This window comes from Cynocephalus volans, chromosome 3 (genome assembly GCF_027409185.1).
Source record: "Cynocephalus volans isolate mCynVol1 chromosome 3, mCynVol1.pri, whole genome shotgun sequence".
Lineage (NCBI taxonomy): Eukaryota > Metazoa > Chordata > Mammalia > Dermoptera > Cynocephalidae > Cynocephalus > Cynocephalus volans.
In genome coordinates, this window is record NC_084462.1 from 5,473,699 (window position 1) to 5,495,682 (window position 21,984).

Consider the following 21,984-nt stretch of genomic DNA (forward strand, 5'->3'; position numbering starts at 1 on the left):
ACTGAGCCATGCTACTGGCATCCAGTTTACAGATGGCCTGTCATGGGACTTTTCTTCACAGTCATGTGAGCTAATTCCCTTAATAAATCCTCTCTCATATATTTATAACATATCCTATTGATTCTGTCTCTCTGGAGAACCCTGACTAAAACTTTTGCCTTTTAGCCACTTCTGGATCTTGTGAGGTCACCACTGACACTTCTAGGCTATGTGGAAATTCCAGTCTGGAACTGAGTAGTCTTTCCCACAAACCACCACCTGCAGTTCTGTCGCCCTTACTGGCCTCCACTGAGTGGCACCAGTGCTGATTGGAAGGCAGATGAGCTGTTTACACTGCTCCCCAATGTTCCCCTGTTGGGTCAGCCTCCCATGCTCGCACACTCCAAATGTTTCCTGTGGGGCAGGCCATCCATACATGAATCCCTCATGATGACTCACCAACCTCTGGGTGACTCCTTTCAGTCGACAGCTTCTTGTTCCTATGTGGGTCCAGGGGAACCTTGCCAGTTGGAATGGTGCACTCTAAAGCACTCTTCTCCCTTGAAGACTCGAAGTACCTTCTCATAAAGGGCACTGCTGCATCTTTGCTGTCTCCTGGTAGCTGCTCCATGTGATGCTGCTGCTGTTGCTGCGTCTTGCCTCATATTACAGTAGCCTGGAAGCAGTAGAGGCTTGGAGCAGTTCAGAGCGGGCCATCCTTCTCTCCCTGCTGCCTCTCACACCTTCATGAACTCCATGGGTGTCTCCTCCTCTTACCCCGAGCTCCCCCGTAATGGCAGGTTTTGCTTTTTAATAGGTGTGGATTGTGGGGAGATGGATGCTGGGGCTTATCCATTCTGCCATCTTATTTCACTCTGGATAGTTTACTTCCTCTTTGGAGCATCTGTGAATGAAGTCATAGGCATCCTTTACAATTTTTCACCATTTGAAAGAATGCCACAGCGGCTGCCTGAGCTTGCCTACATTACTACAGATATCTGAGGGTTCCTCCAGGTTGGGCAATTCAAAGTGATTGCTTCTTGTAGGATGGTGCATTATCTGTTTTGTTCGATCTTGGCCTGAATCTCCCTCTACCCCCAGCTGTAAAGAAACGCTCTCGCCCCAGGAACACATGAGATTCCTCCCTCATTTAAACATAATTTTCTAAGTTGCTCGTATGTTCTTTTTATATTTTGAAAATCTGGGGAAAATGACACCCTTTATTTCCATTTTCTAGTTTCTTATGAGTGTGCAGAGATTTCATGATTTTGTGGGGGTGTGTATAGCTTGCTCTAGTTTTCTTTCATTCATTTTAGGAGTTATCTTGTAATCTTTAGTTGAATTCTTTATATATGTCCTGTTATCTTCTTTTAGATTAAATGTTTTTTTAAATGTGTGAAACAGAAATCTTTTCTTCATGTCTCTTTTTTTATTGTGTGTTTTATCTTGCTTAGTACGTGCTTACAAAATACTTTATTTCATTTAGCTTTAAAGTTTTATTGTTTAAAATTTTGTTTACATGTCTGCTTAATTTGAATTTTTGTGTATATCTTACTGTAAGTTATTCATTGCATTCGTTTTAAAGTTTTAGGTAATATATAGCATAAGAGATTCATATGTAATTGGGCAAACCCCTCCAGTTTCTTTTTCTTTTCAAAATTATATTGGTTCTACTTTGACGTGACCCAAATTTTATTGAAATCCCACATAATTCTTTTGTGTTTGAATAGCTCTGGATTTCTAGTCACAGAGGTCTTTATATTACCATATCTTCCAATAAAAATTGGGTTTGTGGGTCTTTGATCATGTCTTTGCTGTGCCTTTCAGTGAAGTTTGTTTGTGTGTTTACAGTTCAGTAATGTTAGTTATATTCACATTATTCTGCAATGTATCTCTGGAACTTTCTTATTTTGCAAAATTGAAACTGTATACCTACCAAACACTAAGTCCTGTGACCTTTCTGTAACCTTTGTCATCCATTTTAGGTATTCTGTTGCAGTGGAATCAAACAGTATTTGTCTTTTTGTGCCTAGTTTATTTCCCTTAACACAATGTCCTCAAGGTTCATCCATGTTATAGTACGTGACAGGATTTCCTTCCTTTCTAAGGTTGAATAATATTCCATGGCATATATATACCATATTTTCTCTTTCCATTTATCTTTTGATAGGGATGTTCGTTGTTTCCTCTTCTTGGCTCTCGTGTATAATGAATGCTGTGGTGATCATGGGTTTGGAAATATTTCTTCAAGTGGGTGCTTTCAGTTCTTCAACATATATACCCAGAAGAGGGATTGCTGGATCATGTGGAAATTTTATTTTTAATTTTTTGAGTAATCTTTATCCTTAATTCCGTAATGGATGCACCATTTTACATTTCCACCAATGTTACACAAGAGTTCTAATTTCTTCACATGCGTTCCAGTACTTGCTATTTTCTGTTCTCTTGATAATGGCCATCCTAATGGATGTAAGGTGATGTTCATTGGCATTTGTCTTACAGTTATTGATGGTGAGCTTCTTTCCATGTGTTTGTTGGCTGCTTGTTTATTGTCTTTGGAGTCCTGTATATTCATGTCCTTGTCCCATTCTTTAATTGGGTTATTTTTTTCTTGTTGAGGTGCAGTAGTTCCTTCTACAATCTGTATATTAAATTAGTGCCTATGATTTGCAAATCTTTTCTTCCATTCTGTAGATTGCCTTTTCCCTTTTTTGATTTTTTTCTGTTGATGCACAGAAGTTTTTAAGATGGATGTAGTCCTGTGTGTGTGTTTTTGCTTCTCTTGCCTGTACTTTTGATGTTATATCCAAGAAATCCTTGCCAAATCGTGTCCTGAGGTTTTCATCTATTCTTAGTTTTTTTAGTATTTTTATCAAGAAAGGATGTTGAATTTTGTTCAATACTTTTTCTACATCAATTGAGATGATCATGTGGTTTTTGTCACTCATTACATCAATGTGGTATATTATATTAATTGACTTTCTTATGCTGAACCACCTCTGTCTTCCAGGTGTGAATCCCATGTACTCATGGTATGTAAATTTGCATGTTTGTGCCATTCCTTTGCAAGTCTCATGTAGAAAGCCTAATGCAGAGACATGTTGATGAACTAAATTAACTACAGTCTATACATTTATTGTCCCGTATATGCTGAAATGTTCATAAGTAAAACCATTCTAAAAATAGGTCATTGAGACACTCTGCCTTATTTTCAGTTAATTTCAGTGTGTGTACATATATATGTGTGTACACGAGGGCGTGGATGATCCAGCTCATGGTTTTTATCAGTCACTGTTTCATAAATAAGTTTTAACACTTGAAATTATCTCTTAAATATTTTCTTTCTTGTTTTCACTTTAAGTAGCTTTAATAGGTATAATTTACATATAATTCACCCATTGTCAGTATAGTTTCTTGGTTTTTAGAAATTTACATGGTCATACAAAAGCAATCCATTTTAGAATGCTTCTACACTGAAGCATTTTAAATTGACGTCAGTGAGAATATATTTAGGAAGAGCAATGATTAGCAAAAGTAATTAACAAAGGACAGGAAAGATTTTAAAAACTCGTTTTATTTTATTTTTATTTTTGAATTTAATTTTATTTTGATTTTTGGCCATAAAACAAGTCTTAATACATTTAAAAAGACTAAGATCATAGAAAATATGTTCTCTGACCTCAATGACAGAAGGAAATTCAGAGAAAATTCACAAATGTGTGGAAATTAAACACTCTCCTAAATAAACAATGGGTATAAAGAAAAATCACAGGGAAATTAGAGAGTACTTTGAGATAAACATCAAAGTGCTTCTTATGAAAATTTGTGGGATCGAGGACTAATGCAGTGTTTAGAGGAAAATTTATACTTATAAACACCTATGTTAAAAATAAGAAAGATCTCAAATCAGTAATGTAAACTTCTACCTTAGGAAAATAGAAAAAGAAAAGCAAACTAAATCAGAAGCAAATATAAGTAGGAAATAACAAAGATTACAACAGAAATATATGAAATAGGGAATTAAAAGACAGTAGAGAAAATTAACAAAACCAAAAGCTGACTCTTTAAAAAGATCAACAAAATTCACAAACCTTTATCTAGACCTAGACTGAGCAAGAAAAAAAGAGAAGACCAAAATTACTAAAATCATGAATAAAGCAGGGGCATTACTACATTGTCATTATGTTTTTTTTGTGGTAGTGAGATTGTTTCTTTGTGTTTTCCATTTGCATTTTTTTTCTACCAGTGGTTTTTGTTCTTTCTTATTTGTGATAGTGATTATTATTTTTTGACTCCAGATACAGGATTTCTTATAGGGCTGGTCACGTGGTGGTGAACTCCCACAGCTTTTGTTTGTCTGGCAGATACACTATTTTCCCCTCATTTTTGAAGGCTGGCCTCGCTGGTTATAGTATTTTCGGCTGGAAGTTTTTTTCTTTTAGTATTTTGAATATATCATCCCATTTTCTTCTGTCCTGTAGAGTTTCTGTTGAGAAGTCTGCTGTTAGTCTGAGAGGGTCACCTTGTAGGTGACTTGACACTGTTCTCTTGCTTCTTTTAAGATTCTCTCTTTGTCTTTGAGCTTTGCCAGTTTGACTATAATGTGTCTCAGATCTTCTTGGGTTGAATCTGTTTGAGGATGTTTCAGTCTCTTGGATCTGAATGTCCATGCCTCTCCCTATACCTGGGAAGTTTTCCATTATTATATCACTGAATAAGTTTTCCATGCCCTTTCCTTTCTCTTCCCTTTCTGGAACACCCATCATTCAAATTTTGTGCCCTTGAGGATGTCTGCTAGCTGTCTTAGATTTTCCTTCTTTTTTAAATTCTTTTTTCCTTTTTTTTTTGGTCCACCTGGGTTATTTTGAAAAGACTATCTTTTTTTTTTTTTTTATAAAAGATGACCAGTAAGGGGATCTTAACCCTTGACTTGGTGTTGTCAGCACCATGCTCAGCCAGTGAGCTAACTGGCCATCCCTATATAGGATCTGAACCCGTGGCCTTGGTGTTAGCAGCATTGCACTCTCCCAAGTGAGCCATGGGCCAGCCTTTGAAAAGACTATCTTCAAGATCAGAAATTCTTTCTTCTGCTTGTTCTAGCCTGCTGTTTAAGCTCTTGGTTGTGTTTTTTATTTCACTGAGTGAACCTTTCAGTTCCAAGAGTTCTTCTATACTCTGTCTTAATCGCTTTGTAAATTTCCTCCTTCATTTCCTGGATTTTTTTCCCCTTGTTTCATTGTGTTCTCTGATTCTTCTTTTATCTCAGTGAATTTCCTTAAGATTATTGCTTGGAATTCCTTTTCAGTCTTTTCAAGGGTTTCCTGCTCTGTGGGGTCTGGTATTTGAGAATTACTGTATTCTTTTGGTGGCGTCATATTTTCTTGAGTTTTTCCTTGTGTCAATGTAGTTGAGTGTCTGTAAGACCAACCTCATGGTAGTTGTGGCTATTTCTGTGGCATGCACTGCTTTTGTGGCAGCCATTGCTGTGGTGGTGGCTGTGGTGGACCACCTGCACAGAAGTGGTGATTTTGGTCTGCTCCTTGCCTGCTTCAGGGTGGGGGTGACTCCAGGCATGCTCTGTCTTGCTTCCTTCCAGGCAGAGGGGGCTGGCCCTTGGCTCCTACTTGGGACCCTGGGTGTCTTAAATATTTTCCATGGCCTTAAATTTGTTTTACATTGTCACGTCAATGAGTTAAATAGGAGAAAATATAGAATCATAGTATGTGTACGCTTGTTTGTGTGTATATGTAATGACCTTATGAAGGTCCATGTTGTTGTCCTTGAACTTGTTTCCAGTTTTCTCAGTTGGGTCAACCCCTCTGTCAATTTACTTTTGTAAATTGTATGTTACTTAACTGTTTGACTCCTTAGGTTCAATTCTAATTTCCAGACAACTGGGTTCAGGTGCTTGCTCTGCCATTTTTAACTGTTTGACCTGAGGCAAGTTTCTTACAGTGTCTGTGACACAGTTGTCTCCTAATATAATGAAAATGGATTTTTGTTGGGCTACTTTGTTATATGAAGTACTCCTTGGGGAGTATGTAATACAGTGCTTAGCACATGGGAAGTATTTGAAAACTTCAGTTGTTGCTATTGCTGTCATTACTTGTTTTTAGACTCTGACCTTCATTAAAGCACTGTGTACTTTGTCATCTCTGAAGATACTCATCTAGATACTGAATATTATTTTGTGCATCATAAATAATATCTAATAATTCTATAGAGATAATCCTGTGTTAACTTTTAGTTTGCTTATTTCTTGTATTGTTCACTACTCTGAGAAATCCACTCTTATTTATAACTTGTTATGTGTTTTAGTTCATTTTGTATTGCTATAACAGAAATACCCGAGACTGGGTAATTTATAAAGAAGAGAAGTTTATTTGGCTTACGATTGTGGGACAGCTGCATCTGGCATGGGCCTCAGGCTGCTTCTACTCATGGTGGAAAGTGGCAGGCAGCTGGCGGGTACAAGCTGATCACATGGAGAGAGGAAGCAAGAAAGAGGAAGCAAGATGGAGAGAGAAGGTACCAGGGTCTTTTTAAGCAACGAGCTCTCGCAGGAACTAATAGAGTGAGAACTCACTCATTAATTTCCCCTACCCCAGGGAGAGCATTCATGAGGGATCTGCCCCCATGACTCAATCAGTTTCCAACATGGAGATCAAATTTCAACATGAGTTTTGGAAGGGACAACACATCCAAATTCCATCATTATGTAAAAGTAAACTAAAATAGAATTAGGGAGATATAATTTGCTCAAAAATACCTCATGTGGATCTGTCAGCAGGCTCACTTCAATTGAATTGATTCTTCCAACTCTCTCCTCTTCTCATTTTGTATAAGCATGAGAACTTTCTCTATAATCTTTTGGCAAAATGTGTTTTTATTTCAGAGTCCTTTGACATTCAAGGATGTGGCCGTAGAATTCTCGCAGGAGGAGTGGAAATGCCTGGACTCTGCTCAGAGGGCTTTGTACAAGGACGTGATGTTGGAGAACTACAGGAACCTGGTCTCCCTGGGTGAGGATAACGTCCCTCCAGCATTTGGGTATCTGCCCTTGTGTGTCTTTGTGGTTCCCTCGTGTGCCACTTGGGAGCCCCTGTATTGCTTGACTGAAATTGAAGTGGTGTTGACCTAGAAAAGAAAAGCTTCTTGATATGGCATCTGGCCTTTAACTATCCCCTTTCTTCAGATCTTCTGGCTTCTTTACAATACATCATTGGGTGGTTCCAGAGGTTTTATGTTTATAAGACTCTATGGCAAATATTTAAAATATCCAGTTTTCTGGGTTTTACTCTTCTGCTTTTGACTCAGTGGTTCTTCGAAGAGACTTTTAGGTATCTGTATATTATAGTGTTCCCTAAGCATTCAGAAGGATGCAGTCAGTGGATGAATTTGTGAAATATTTTTCTAGATCCATTTGTTATGTTTTCTCTCCTACCTTGACATAGAACTGGGATCCTGGAAAAGCCACAGCATATCATGTTCCTTTGTTTTTATAAGCAGGAAACTCTCTTCCTGACCTGAGTGTTATCTTCATGTTGGAACAAGGGGAAGAGCCTTGTACTCTGCAAAGTCAAGTGAATATAGCAAGAAAACCAAATGGGCAGGAATGGATCAAAGGTATGAACACAGGTAAGAGCTTAGATGGACAGAGGAAGCTGTACCATTAAACAGTGTTTGGGAAACTCTGCAAGTGGGAGAGTTCTTTGGGAAAACAAGTTTATTTGCTGTGAGGTCTGAAAGGAAATTTTTCTTTGCCCCATTTATGACTTTTCTTCAAATGTGTAATAGTTCATCCTTTTGCCTTCCACTGGTGCTGCAGCTAAAATAGAGACAAAGGCAAAGTCTTTATCATTATGAACAACAGTCCATCATCTGGCTTCTGTGAATTCAGTGTGGGTCATTTCAATTCTCTGTACATATTGCTAAGAACTGAGGCCTTCATACATCTGAGGCCTGACCTATTCAGGTTGCACCGCATTTCATGTACATGAAAGAGATGATTCAGAGTTAGGGAAACATTGGTGGCTGCTCTTCCTTTTCCTCTGGGGCTCCAGAAACTGCGTGGAGCTGTCTCAAGCCCTCTCTGCTTGTTCAGGTCTGTTTGAGATAGGACAGAGCAGAAGTGTTCTTTCTGCTCTAACACACCACTCAAGACAGAATGCTTCACTTACGGTCACCAGAATGTGTGGTGATTCATCCTCACAACCAGTTCTTGGGTGTACACTGACTGGGTGTCCTGTAATTCAATTCATTTCTGACACTGTCTACCTGTAGTTAGAGTCAGAACCCACAGCATAAGTGTTGAGTTTCCAGGACTACTCCCACTTCAGATGCCAATCACAAGTAGTAGATCGTCATCTCTTCTTCTAACCAGCTGCTTTAAACCATGTTCCTGTGACCCCCTACTCAGATTTGATCGTTTTGCTCGGATGGCTCACAGAACTCGGGGAAACAATTATTTACATTTACCAGTTCATTATAAAGAATATATCAAAGGGTGCAGATGAAGAGCCAGATGAGGAGGTACATGGAAAGGGGTGCAGAGTTTCCATGACATCTCTTGGTGCGCCACCCTCCAGGAACCTCCGTGTGTTCAGCATTTGAAAGCTCTCCAAATCCTGTAGTTCAGGCATTTTTATGGAGGCATTGTGTAGTCATGATGGATTATTGAGTCAGTCTCCAACCCTATCCACTTCTAGAGGGTGGGAGTTAAGGCTGAAAGTTCCAAGCTTCTAATCTTGCCTTGGTCTTTTTCATGACTAGCCCCAAATCAGGCAGTTACCTCATTAGAACAAATCGTGCTCCTATTTCCCAGGAAATTCCAAGGGATTAGGAGTTTTCTGTCAGGAGCCAGGGAAGAGAGTAATATGTGTATTTCTTCTTATTTCACAAGGTCCCTCAGCTATTCTTCCATTATGTTTTTTTCACATTTCACTGGCGTGTGTAATAGAGGAGTAAGCTGTCTCTTCTGCAGTTGTTACTCACTTGTCTACTGCAATTGAAGACGTGTAATGAGACTCAACATAAAGATCCTGTATTTTATTCTCTGTCCTACATGGGGAGCATATCTCACTGGGATGATGCCTCTGTTTTTATTTCTACTGTCATTTTTTTAAGCCACTGCTAATTTTCTTTTATGTTTTCGTGTATTATGAAAAAACCTGTTTTTTATTCATTTAACTACCAGCTCCATATTTTTTATGGTACTCTTTGTGTTCTTTGTTTTATATCTGCAGTGTGTGGAACAGTTGTATCAGGGAATCAATATTGATTTATATATTTTAGAAAAATTTTCCTTTTTAGTGCAGAGTGCATGGCTCCACAGGAGTTAATCTTAACACCTATGCAACCTTAGAAGCATTTTAAAGATGGTCATAATTATTTGTTTTACTTCAGTTTTAACTGACTTAATACCTACTATTAAAATGCACTATTATAAATTAATTAACAGTGTGTAAATTAGGAATCTTTGATATCTCAGAAATATATTCTTTTGTTATTAATTTACTATCTTAATCTTAGAAATCACATTTAATTGACTTGTCATAATTTATTCTTTAAGACACATTGTGTTTGTTATAGTAGATTTAAAATTTTCTAAACTGTAGTCATTGTTTAAATTTCACATTTTGTTTCTTGGAACAACTGCTGTATTATAATAATTACTCTCCCTGTCTAGAACCATCATGTTCATCTTGGTATACTAAATTATTATTAAAATATGTCATAGTATTTTACTGGAAATTTAGCCCACTTCTTGTACTTCACCGACTTCTCCACTGTTATATTTATCACCTGTATTTTCTTCAACATTTCTAAAGTTCTGGAAGCTACATTCTTGAGTTTAACAAATGAAGCCTTTCTTATCTTTTTTTCCATCCAAATTTCCTATAATGTTCACCTGGTCCCTGTGAACCCATGTTCTAGCGATGCCGTGTCGTTCTCTGCCTCTTATTTGCTGTTTATGTTGCTGATGACCTCCCCTGTGGGTCTCCACACCACTGCCACGAAGTGTGTCTGCACTTTGCTGCTACTAACCACGCCTTTCAGTGCAAGCCGTTCCCCACTACGGATCATTCACATATGTTCTCCGTGAGGTTACTTGCATTCTCCTGGTGGTATTATGAAATTATATTTATCAATTTTGGAGAAGAGCACATGAGTTTTCATTTTTTTATATTAAGAACTACACACTAAAGTGCACACAGTAATATGATCCTTTACCTCATATCTCTTTTAACAAATAACTTTTATAATATTTTACAGTGTTTGAATTTAGCAGAGTTAAAATATACCATATTTTCTTGTTTTTTGAATTTGGTTTCAATTGACTCCTGTGAATATTTAAACTCACTTTCCACCCCATTTCCATCTCTTACTGGCCCTTGGTAACTAACATTCTGCTTTCTTTGTGAGTTTCACTATTTTGTAAACCTCATAGAAGTAGAATCACATAATATTTGTCTTTTTGTGACTTTTCTTTTACTCAACATAAAATGTTCAAGATTCATCCATGTTATAGTATGTGTCAGGATTTCTGTCCTTTCAGACACTGGATAATGTTCCATTGTATGTACTTATCACATTTTGTTTATTTGAGATGTCTACCTGGGTTGCTGTCACCTCTTGCTCTTGTGAAAAATACTGCTATGAATGTGTGTTTACAAATATCTCTTCCAGATCTTGTTTTCAGTTATTTTGTGTATATAACCCAGAAGTGGAATTGTGGGTTCATAGGATGATTCAACTTTTAATTATTTGAGGAAATGTCATGCAGTCGGCCGTTCACATCCACGCGTTTTGCATTTGTGGATTCAACTAACCGCAGGTCAAAAATATTGAAAAAAAATTCCAGAATGTTTCAAAAAGAAAACTTGAATTTTCCAATTGCATACTACTGCACTGAATCCACATGAATGAAGTGATGTGTAGGCGTTGTATTGGGTATTATAACTATCTAGTGAAGATTTAAAGTATATGGGAGAACATGAGCAGGTTATATGCAAATTCTATGCCATTTTATAAGAGGAACTTGAGCATCCATGGATTTTGGTATCCACAGGCGGTCCTGGACCCCGTCTCTCACAGATACTGAAGGATGACAGTACTTTTTTCCAAAGCAGCTACACCATTTTACATCCTCATCAACAGGGCCCAAGTCCTGCATTTCTCCACATGCTTTTGAAACATTTCCCCCCCCCAGACAGTAAACATCTTAATGAATGTGAGATTTCATGTCACTTTGTTTTTATTTGTATTTTCCTAATGATTAGTGATGTCTTGCATCTTTTTATGTGCTTGTTTCTTTGAATATCATCTCTGGAGATGTATGTCAGTGACTTTGCCCATTTAAAAAATCTCGTTATTTGTGTTTTTGTTGACTAGTAGGAGTCCTTTTTGTATTCTAGCATTAACTCCTCATCATACATTTGATTTTCAAATATTTTCTCCTTCTCTTTAGGTTTTATTTTCAGTCTGTTGATTGTTTCCTTTGCTGCACAAAATTTTTAAATTTTGACTTAATTCATTATGTCTATTTTTACTTTTGTTGCTTGCATTAGTGTCATATCAAAAATTAGTGTTGAATCCAGTTTCATGAACCTTTCGCCTGTTTTATTCTAGGCGTTTTGTACTTTTAGGTCTTCTGTTATAGGTCATGGATCCATTTTGAGTTAATATTTGTGTATGGTGTAATGTATGGGCCCAGCTTCATTCTTATGCATGTGGATGGCCAATTTTTTCAACATCCTTTATTGACGACATTATCTTTTCCTCATGATTGGTCAGGGCACCCCTGTTGAAGATCATTTGATGATATATGTGAGAGGTTTTTTCTGGCCTCTGTGTTCTATTCTAATGGGGTATATATCTCTTTATGCCATTACAGAACTATTTGATTGCTATAGCTTTGTAACAAATTTTGAAATCATGTGCTATGAGTCCTTCAACTTTTTTGTTAAAGTTTATTTTGCTATTCAGTGTACTGTGCTGTTTTGTATGAATTTTGAGATGGATTTATCAACTTCTGCAAAGAGAACCGTTGGTATTTTGCTATGGATTTCATTGAATGTGTAGATCACATTGGTTATTTTTGACATCTTAACAATATTAAGTCTTCCAATATATGAACTTGTGACTTTTTTGCCTTTATTTGTGTCTTATCATTTCTTTCAACAATGTTTTAAAGTTTTCAGTCGACATATCTTTTTTCTTTTTATAAAGCTTATTTCTAAGTGTTTAACTTTTAGATGCTGTTGTTCATGGAAACGTTTTTGTAGTATCCTTTTCAGTTTGTTCACACTTATTGTATATAAACACAATAGGTTTTTTTCTTGTTGATTTTATATTCTGCAACTTTACTGAATTTGTTTATTAGTTCTAACATTTTTGTATGGAGTCTTTACAGTGTTCAGCGTGGACAATTATGTCATATGTGAACAGAGATCATTGTATTGCTACCTGTTTAATTGTATGCCTTTTATTTTTCTTATCTAATTGTTCTGGCTAGGGTTCCACTACTGTGTTGAATAGAAATAGCACCTGGGCTTTCTTGTCTCTTTCCTGCTGTCACAGGAAAAGCTTTCAGTCTTTCAACAGTGAATATGACACTTTCTATAAGCGTTTTAAATGTGACCTTTATTGTTTTCATAGAGATTTTTCTTTTAGTTATTTTTAATTGACATGTAATAATTGTACATATATATGTGGTACCGTGTTTTATTTTCATACATGTATAATGATCAGAGTAATTAGCATATTCATCACCTTAAACATGTATTGTTTCTTTGGGGATGTTTAACATCCTCCTTTCTAGCTAGTTGAAAATGTATAATAAATTGTTGTTTACTGTAGTCACCATATAGTGCTATAGAACACTAGAACTTATTCCTCCTATCTAGCTGTAACTTTGTATTTGAGAACGAATCTTCACTACCCTCCCATCCCCACCTACCCTTCCCAGCCTCTAGTAACCACAATTCCACTCTCTTCATCTATGAGATAAACTTTTTTAGTTTCCACACAAGTAAGAACATGAGATATTTCTCTTTCTGTGCCTGGCTTGTTTCACTTAACATAACATATAATGTCTTTCAAGCTTATCCGTATTGCTGTGATGCATTTGTACAGTCTCTGTACAGCTTCTTTAGTGGCAGACAACGTCAGTGCGATCTGAGTTTAAGTGACTTAGGCTGTAGAAATTTATGGCAGCACCATTGGTGGTGGAGGTTCCTAAGGTCCTCTGTGGCAAGAGCTTTTGGGGTTCTCATATTCTCCTTGTCCTCACAATGGGAAGACAATACAGGGGATCCCTGTTGGCATCAGGTTTGACATGGCCTACAAACAGGTTCACAGTGCCTGGGTTCCAGGTGCCAGGTGCTCAGAATGGCTATGAAGCTGGGGTCCTGAAGGCTCAGAGTCTAACATCCCTATTGGTTTTTGGGATCAGATTCACTTTCTGTGTCAAGGTTTGATGGAGATTGACCTCAAAGTCATTGTGTGTGATGCTGAGGCACCCTCATGTAGCTTGGGATCAGGGGGCTGTTTTGTAGCTGTGACTCTCACATTGGAGTGCAGGACACAGCACTGGCCTGGCTTTCAGGAAAAGGTGATGCATTGGAGGTTTGGAATCAAGGAGCAGGGTACAGCTGCAGCGTGGTAGCAAGAAGCAGGTTTGACATGGCCTGCAAACAGGTTCACGGTACCTGGGTTTCAGGTGCCAGGTGCTCAGAATGGCTATGAAGCTGGGGTCCTGAAGGCTCAGTGTCTAACAACCCTATTGTGGCACGTGGGTTCTGGGGTCAGATTCACTTTCTGTGTCAAGGTTTCATGGAGATTGGCCTCAAAGTCATGGTCTGTGATGCTGAGGCACCCTCTCGCAGCTTGGGATCACGGGGCTGTTTTTTAGCTGTGACTCTCACTTTGGAGTGTGGGACACATAATTGGCCTGGCTTTCAGGAAAAGGGGATGCGCTGGAGGTTTGGACTCAAGGAGGAGGGTACAGCTGCAGTGTGGGAGCAAGAAGCAATAGGGCTCGGTGGCAACTCAGGTCCCAGGGAATGAGGCATCATATAGTGGTGACTCTGGACTATGGAATATTGGGAATCCCCCGTGTCCCAGAGTCTGAGGCTGGATTCAGTGGCAGAAAGGACCCCAGATTTGTGGAACACAGCTGTCTTTGGACCTTGGTGGGCAGAAAGCAGCATAGTGATGACTCTGCTTCCTGTGGAGAGGGATGTCCCTGCAGCTCAGAATCTAGGGGTCTAGTCCTGCTCCAGGGAAGCAGGGTCTACTAGGACAGCAAAACTCAGCTCTTCTGTCTCTTGAGATATTTCTTTCTGTGTTTCTTTTATTTGTTGTCATCTGTTTTCTGTACTACCTGGGAAGCAGTCATGCTTAAGGACATGTTTGAGTCTGTAGCGAAGGAACAAATCCTGTTTCAGTTACATTTTGTGTAAATTGCTATGAGATACATGAACTCTGTGGACCTGCTGGGTTTTTTAAAAATAATAATGATAATTTATCTGAAGGTTTTTTTTATAATAAATTAGTGCTGTTAGATATCTAAGAATATTGCAAGTTTCATTTCAAAGGTACAAAAGTTTCTTTGTTTAGTAGGATTTACCAGCATTTTGTCATGTTTACCTTGAGATGGTTCTGTTAATTCTTAGTCATGTCCACCTGCCACCAAAAATACCACAGACTGGAGGCTTAAATCAGAGATGATTTCTCATAAATGTGGAGGCTGGGAAGTTCACGATCGAGATGACAGCTGAATTGAGTCCTGGTGATTGCCCTTTTCCTGGTTAATCCCAGCCATCTTCTTGCTGTGTCTTGACATGGGGGAAAGAGTGAGAAGGAAGCAAGCTGTCTGGTATTTTCTTAAAATGACACTATTCTTTTCATGAGCTCTCCATCCTCATGTGTTAATTATCTTCCAAAGACCCCACTTCTAATAACATTATACTGGGTTTGGGTGATAAGACCTCCAGATCACAGAACCTGTATTATGCTCTATGTTCTTATTTTTCAGTTTGTTTCAGTGCTTTCTCTGCCCTTAGCTAATTTTCTAAGTATGAATTCTATTACATATATGTTGTGCCAATGAAGTAGTTAATAAATGGGCAATGCCTATACAGGGAATTGCTCTATTGATTACCTATTACATAACTACAGACCAGCAATCGTAATTGTCAGTTCTAACTTTGTTCCACAGTCATTATTATTTATCATGTTATCTATTTACCTGATCTGATACATCAGAAGTCTATGATATTAACTTAAGTTTTAGTTTTCACGTATATTCTGGTTTTGAAACAGTTCTTCCTTTTTAAAGAAAGAATTGTTTAGAAATCACACAGACAATAATTTTGTATAAATGTTGTTACTAATTATTTGATTCCTGGTTTTGTCATGGAATACTATAATGTATTCTTAATCTTTATTATAATATACAGGTCATGGATTTCACTATGTATTACACAATGTAACTGACATGAAACACTTGTTAATCTCACAAATTTCCTATCATCTGTGGGTATAGTAATTTTATAACATATTCAGACAAATACTATATTTTTATGACATTGTTTTACTTTGTCCCTATTTTCTGTGTACTGTTACTGGTTTGCTCTTCGGAATTGCCATTTATGTACATTATTCATTGTATAGGTTTACTGTGAATTATTCACCATGAAAACATAGGGTGCTGTGCTTTTGCATTTATTTGTTCACAATAAATATTCTGTAAATATGTGTAATGTAATTTTTTTTTCTTCAATTAGGAGAGAGGCATTTATTTTCAGCCAATTGGTTGTGTTTTGGCTTCATGATAGGAAAATACTTATTCAATGCTAACACACCGTGCAACGTGAGTGTTTTGGTCATTGTTTGCAACTAGACTTTTCTGCAGTTAACTTCAATTACATGTAATCACCCATTCTTCGTTTAAAAATTCTATTTCTTTTGTTTTCCAAAAATTTTAAAGTCATGATTAGTTTTATAATTCTATTCAATATAAGTATTACATTTGGTGTAATATTAGGTATTTCAATAGAGACATCTATTTACCATCTGCAATTCATTGTAAACTTGTTTCTTTATATCTTTTAGGAATCTCTCCTAAATCTCTAATCAAGCAGTTGTCACCAAAAGGGGACAGTAATATAAGAGAAATATTCCAGACAGTGACATTGGAAAGATATGAAAGGCGTGATACCAAAGATTTTTGCTTCAGGGAAATGCAGAAAAGTACACATGTCTCTGAGTGTCAGTGGAGAGAAGATGAAAGACATTACAAAGGAGTGCATATCACCCGTAACGAAAACCTCACTGGCGGAAGCGATCAATATGGTGGAAGAGATGTGGGAAACAATCCTGTTAAAAACCAGCATCGATTAAGCTTTCAATCAGATGTTCCTGAACTGCGGCTATTTCAAACTGAAGGAAAAATTTATGAATGTAATCCTGTTGAGATGCCTTTGAACAATGGTTCCTTAGTTTCACCACCCCAAATAAATCCTTCTAATGTCAAAAATGACATTTCTCATGAATATGAAAATGATTTTATGGATTCTTTAGTATTCAGACAAGAACAGAAAGCAACCATGAGGACAAAACATTCCAAATATAATGAGCATGTAAAGGCCTTTAACCAAGGCTCACACCATACTATGTATCAAATAATCCATACTGGAGAGAAACAATTTAAATGTGATATATGTGGTAAGGTCTTTAATAAAAAAGCAGTTCTAATATGTCATAAAAGAATTCACACTGGAGAGAAACCTTACAAATGTAATGAATGTGGCAAGGTGTTCAGTCAGCAGTCAAACCTTGCAAGTCACCGGAGAATTCATACTGGAGAGAAACCTTACAAATGTCATGAATGTGGCAAAGTATTTAGTAAGGATTCACACCTTGCAAGTCATCGGAGAATTCATACCGGAGAGAAACCTTACAAATGTCATGAATGTGGCAAGGTGTTCAGTCAGAATTCACACTTTGTACGCCATCAGAGAATTCATACGGGAGAGAAACCTTACAAATGTAATGAATGTGGGAAGGTGTTCAGCCAACATTCAAACCTTGCAAGTCACTGGAGAATTCATACTGGAGAGAAACCATACAAATGTAATGACTGTGGCAAGGTGTTCAGTAAGGATTCATACCTTGCAAGTCATCGGAGAATTCATACTGGAGAGAAACCTTACAAATGTAATGATTGTGGCAAGGTGTTCAGTCAACATTCAAACCTTGCAAGTCATCGGAGGATTCACACTGGAGAGAAACCTTACAAATGTAATGAATGTGGCAAGACGTTCAGTCAACATTCACATCTTGCATGTCATCGGAGAATTCATACTGGAGAGAAACCTTACAAGTGTCATGATTGTGGCAAGGTATTCCGTCAACATTCATATCTTGGAAGTCATCGGAGAATTCATACTGGAGAGAAACCTTACAAATGTAATGAGTGTGGCAAGGTGTTTAATCAACATTCATACCTTGCAAAGCATCGGAGAATTCATACTGGAGAGCCTTCTAACAAATGTAATACATGTGGTAAAGTGTTCAGTAAAAATGCAAGCCTTGTACAACATCTATTAATTCACACTGGAGAGAAACCTTATAAATGCAATGAGTGTGGCAAAGCTTTTCCTTTACATTCAAGGCTTACTAACCATCAGTTAATCCATAGTGGAGAGAAACCTTACAAATGTAATGAATGTGGCAAGGGTTTCAGTTACAAGTCATCCCTAGCAAATCACTGGAAAATTCATACTGGAGAAAAACCTCACAAGTGTAATGAATGTGGCAAAGCCTTTAGTCTGCAGTCAACACTTCTTAAGCATCAGGTAATCCATACTGGAGAGAAACCTTACAAATGTAATGAATGTGGCAAGGCCTTTAATCAACGCTCACACCTTACTGTACATCAAATAATCTGTAGTGGAGAGAAACGATTTAAATGTGATATATGTGGGAAGATCTTCAATAAAAAAGCAGTTCTTGTATGTCATCTGAGAATTCACACTGGAGAAAAACCTTACAAATGTAATGAATGTGGCAAGTTCTTCAAACATAATTCACACCTTGCACAACATCAGAGAATTCATTCTGGAGAGAAGCCTTACAAATGTAATGTATGTGGCAAGTTCTTCAAACATAATTCACACCTTGCACAACATCAGAGAATTCATTCTGGAGAGAAACCTTACAAATGTAATGAATGTGGCAAAGGCTTTAGTTACAAGTCATCCCTAGCAAATCACTGGAGAATTCATACTGGAGAGAAACCTTACAAGTGTAATGAATGTGGCAAAGCTTTTAGTTTGCGATCAACACTTATTAAGCATCAGGTAATCCATACTGGAGAGAAACCTTACAAATGTAATGAATGTGGCAAGGTATTCAGTCAACATTCAAGCCTTGCATGTCATCGGAGAATCCACACTGGAGAGAAACCTTACAAATGTAATGAATGTGGCAAGATGTTCAGTCAACATTCACATCTTGCATGTCATCGGAGAATTCATACTGGAGAGAAACCTTACAAATGTCATGAATGTGGCAAGGTTTTCAGTCAACATTTATATCTTGCAAAACATCGGAGAATTCATACTGGTGAGAAACCTTACAAATGTAATGAATGTGGCAAGGTATTCAGTCAACATTTATACCTTGCAAAACATCGGAGAATTCATACTGGTGAGAAACCTTACAAATGTAATGAATGTGGCAAGGTATTCAGTCAACATTCATATCTTGCAAAGCATCGAAGAATTCATACTGGAGAGAATCCTAACAAATGTAATACCTGTGGTAAGGTGTTCAGTAAAAATGCAAGCCTTGTACAACATTTACTAATTCATACTGAGAGAAACCTTACAAATGTAATGAGTGTGGCAAAGCCTTTTCTTTACATTCAAGGCTTACTGACCATCAGTTAATCAATAGTGGAGAGAAACCTTATAAATATAATCAGTGTGACAAGGGCTTCCATTACAAATCATCTGTAGGAAATCATTGGGGAATTCATACTGGAAAGCAACCTTACAACTGTAGTGAATGTTGCAAGGTGTTTCCTTGCAGTTCAAGCCTTGCACGACATCTGTTAATTCATACTAGTGAGGATCTTTACAAATGTAAGGAGTGTGGCAAAGTCTTGTGAAAAGTCATACCTTGCATATCATCAAAGAGTTCATACTGGAGAGAAACCTTTCAAATGTACTGACCATCATATTATTTTGTCAGCAATCACCTCTCAGTGGAGATCAGATAATCCCCTCTAGAGAAGCCATACAAAGGTAATAAATGTGGCAAGGTCTTCTGGCATAATTAATATCTTGCACAAGATTGGACATTTAATACTTCAGAGAAACCTTACAAATTCTGAGGGTAGGCATCTCTTCATTATGAATTTAAGCATTAATTAACATCAGGGAAGGCATACTAGAAGCGCAATTGAATATAGTCAATGTATATGACACAATAATGTATATGACATAATAATGTATATGACAATGTATATGACAGACTTCTCCAAGGTCTCAAAATTCAAGGAAAACACTATTGTTGAAACCATATGAAGGTAAGGTACATACTAAGGCTTTTACCCTTGCATCAAAACTGTGGAACTTCAGAGCATTTACACTGGAGTGAAACCTCAGTAATGTATGTAGTAAGTCTTCATGTCAAGCATTCATAATTCTGTTGTCATGAGAGGTTTTTATTTGATAAAAACCAGTCAAATGTAGTGAACCTGGAAAGTTCACTTACCAAAGATGTGTTTTCAAGATTCACCAGAGAATACAGGAATACAAGGTCTTAGGAGACTTGGTTTTTTTCTTGGAAGAGAGTAATAGTTATCAGGAACTGATTATGTGGTAGAAATAATGCAGAGGAAATGGTGGCCACCTCCTCCATTGGATTACAATGGCTGTTGTATGGCAAGATTGATGAGAAATTATTATTATTCTTGAAATTGAAGAGACAACAGTTATCAAAGGAGATTTTAATCAAAAGAACCACAATAGCAAGTTTTTGCTCAGGAATCACATTAACTTCTGGCATAACAGTTTCTACTATATTTCAAAGGTCTCATGTTTTAATTAATAACATTTGTTTCATTTTTCATAACTGAATGAATCACGTTCCTGCCACCAAAATAGTTTTATCCCTTACTGGAAGAATATTTAATAAGGGACACTAACAAATACAATATTAGGTTTCTTCAACTGAAGGATCTAGGAAAGTTTTTTCTGTGTTAGATTCAAAGTACAATTTTGAGAACATATAATCATGCCTTGCACTAGAGTTATTCTCTCCACACTCTGCCCTAGTATACTCAAATGGGCAAAATGAAAATCCCATAGCAGTGCGGTTTCAGACTCTGACACCCTAAAGTCTGCATTACTGTTGATGAATATGTTCCGTAATGTACTATATTATAATTTTTTCTTAGTACCTTTCCCTTGTTTGTGGAATGGAACTTAATTTACATAAAATGAAAATAAATATAGTAAGGTTATGGAAAATATTATGAAATAAAAGAAAATGTATCAGGGGAAAAGTGACATCTGTTTTTTGTCCTTGGGTGCTCAGTGAAATCATTTGAAATGATTGAAGTTCATGAGTTTTTTCTTAAGAATGAACATACCTAATGGGGTTTTTGTTTTGTGCATTAATTACCAACTTCATATATTCACGCCCATAACATTATTAGTAATTTGTACTTGTGAACACCCCACTGGAACTGGATTGATCACCACCCAAAGTTTGGTTCCTCTGTCAGGAAGTATTATGTGTTTCTTACAAGACTCTCCTGAAAGCAAGGTAGACTTTCTACACTGGTCCACAAATAGCTTGAGAGAGCAGGGAAAGATGAATGGCTTGTGTTATGGTAGTGACCATATAGGGCTCAATTGTGGGTACACAGATGTGCTTTGAACAAGGGGGTGCCAAAGAAGGGACCACTTTGGGCTTTATTGTCAGCTTATCAAGGTGGGCAGAGTAGGAAGAGGTACTGGTGAGGCTTAAAAAGTGTCAATACTCAGAGATCAAAAAATGGAGTCAGATTGTTCAGTACAACTGTGAATCCTATTCTTGCTACTCCTATGTTATCTTTTTCATGCTCATAGTCTACCACATTTCTATTCCTGCTACTCACATAGGTCCCATTCTGCAATTTGATTAAATATGCTTCTGAAATTGTGTTGAGGTAAATTGCATAATATATTTTTATGGTAGTTTAGCAAAAATTAATGTGTGGAAATGTTTATTACATAATAAGTATAATTAAATAATTTTATTGTAATAGCATATTCCCAAAGGCTAATAAGAATATCAGTTTCACATTATGGTGCTTATATATGACACAGCTCATTTTCACCTATAGGAAAAAATATTTTGTTCATGTATATTAATTTTTCTTACGGTCTTTTTCTTCTATACATTGTAATCTAGATTATATATTTAATGTAGATTTCCATGTGTTATTTCAGTGAAAAATATGGGGATACATAAATGAAGGCTTTGTTTGAAGACGAAATTTTGTGACATTAAATTGCATGTAAGTCGATGGCAGGTACAAACTACGTGCTCTATAATTATGAAACAGGAATGTTTCTTTAAGTCTTTAATTCAATAAAAGGACTGAGATGATATAAGGGGGTGAACTAAACTCTCTTAATGTGGATGTTGGCTAGGATCAGGTGCTTGAAAATCAATTGTATGGAAGTTAAGTAGCACCAAGGAATGGTAATGAATATATAATGGTAGATGAGAAGGAAAATCTCTTAAGATTCCAAGTATACTTTGTGACAAAGAGATAAACTCCATTGCCTAATTCCTGGAGGCCATTCCACCACTTCCCACTATCTCATATTCCTATTCAGAGCCAGAGGATTTTGTAGGGAAACATGACATTGGTGCTACTTTTACCAATGAAATTGACACCAAATATGCTTCATTCAATTTTTTCCCATCCAGAAATAC

The 21,984-nt window shown here is 37.0% G+C and overlaps 1 protein-coding gene across 1 annotated transcript in view; it reads left to right on the forward strand.

Annotated features, from left to right (window-relative positions):
• Positions 1-21,984, forward strand: part of LOC134372946 (zinc finger protein 208-like) — a 563,224-nt gene that overhangs the window by 22,229 nt on the left and 519,011 nt on the right. Inside the window, 4 exon segments of the mRNA XM_063090289.1 lie at positions 6,875-7,001; positions 7,486-7,617; positions 16,099-18,798; positions 18,867-19,150. Coding sequence (XP_062946359.1) covers positions 6,875-7,001; positions 7,486-7,617; positions 16,099-18,798; positions 18,867-19,150 — 3,243 coding nt within the window.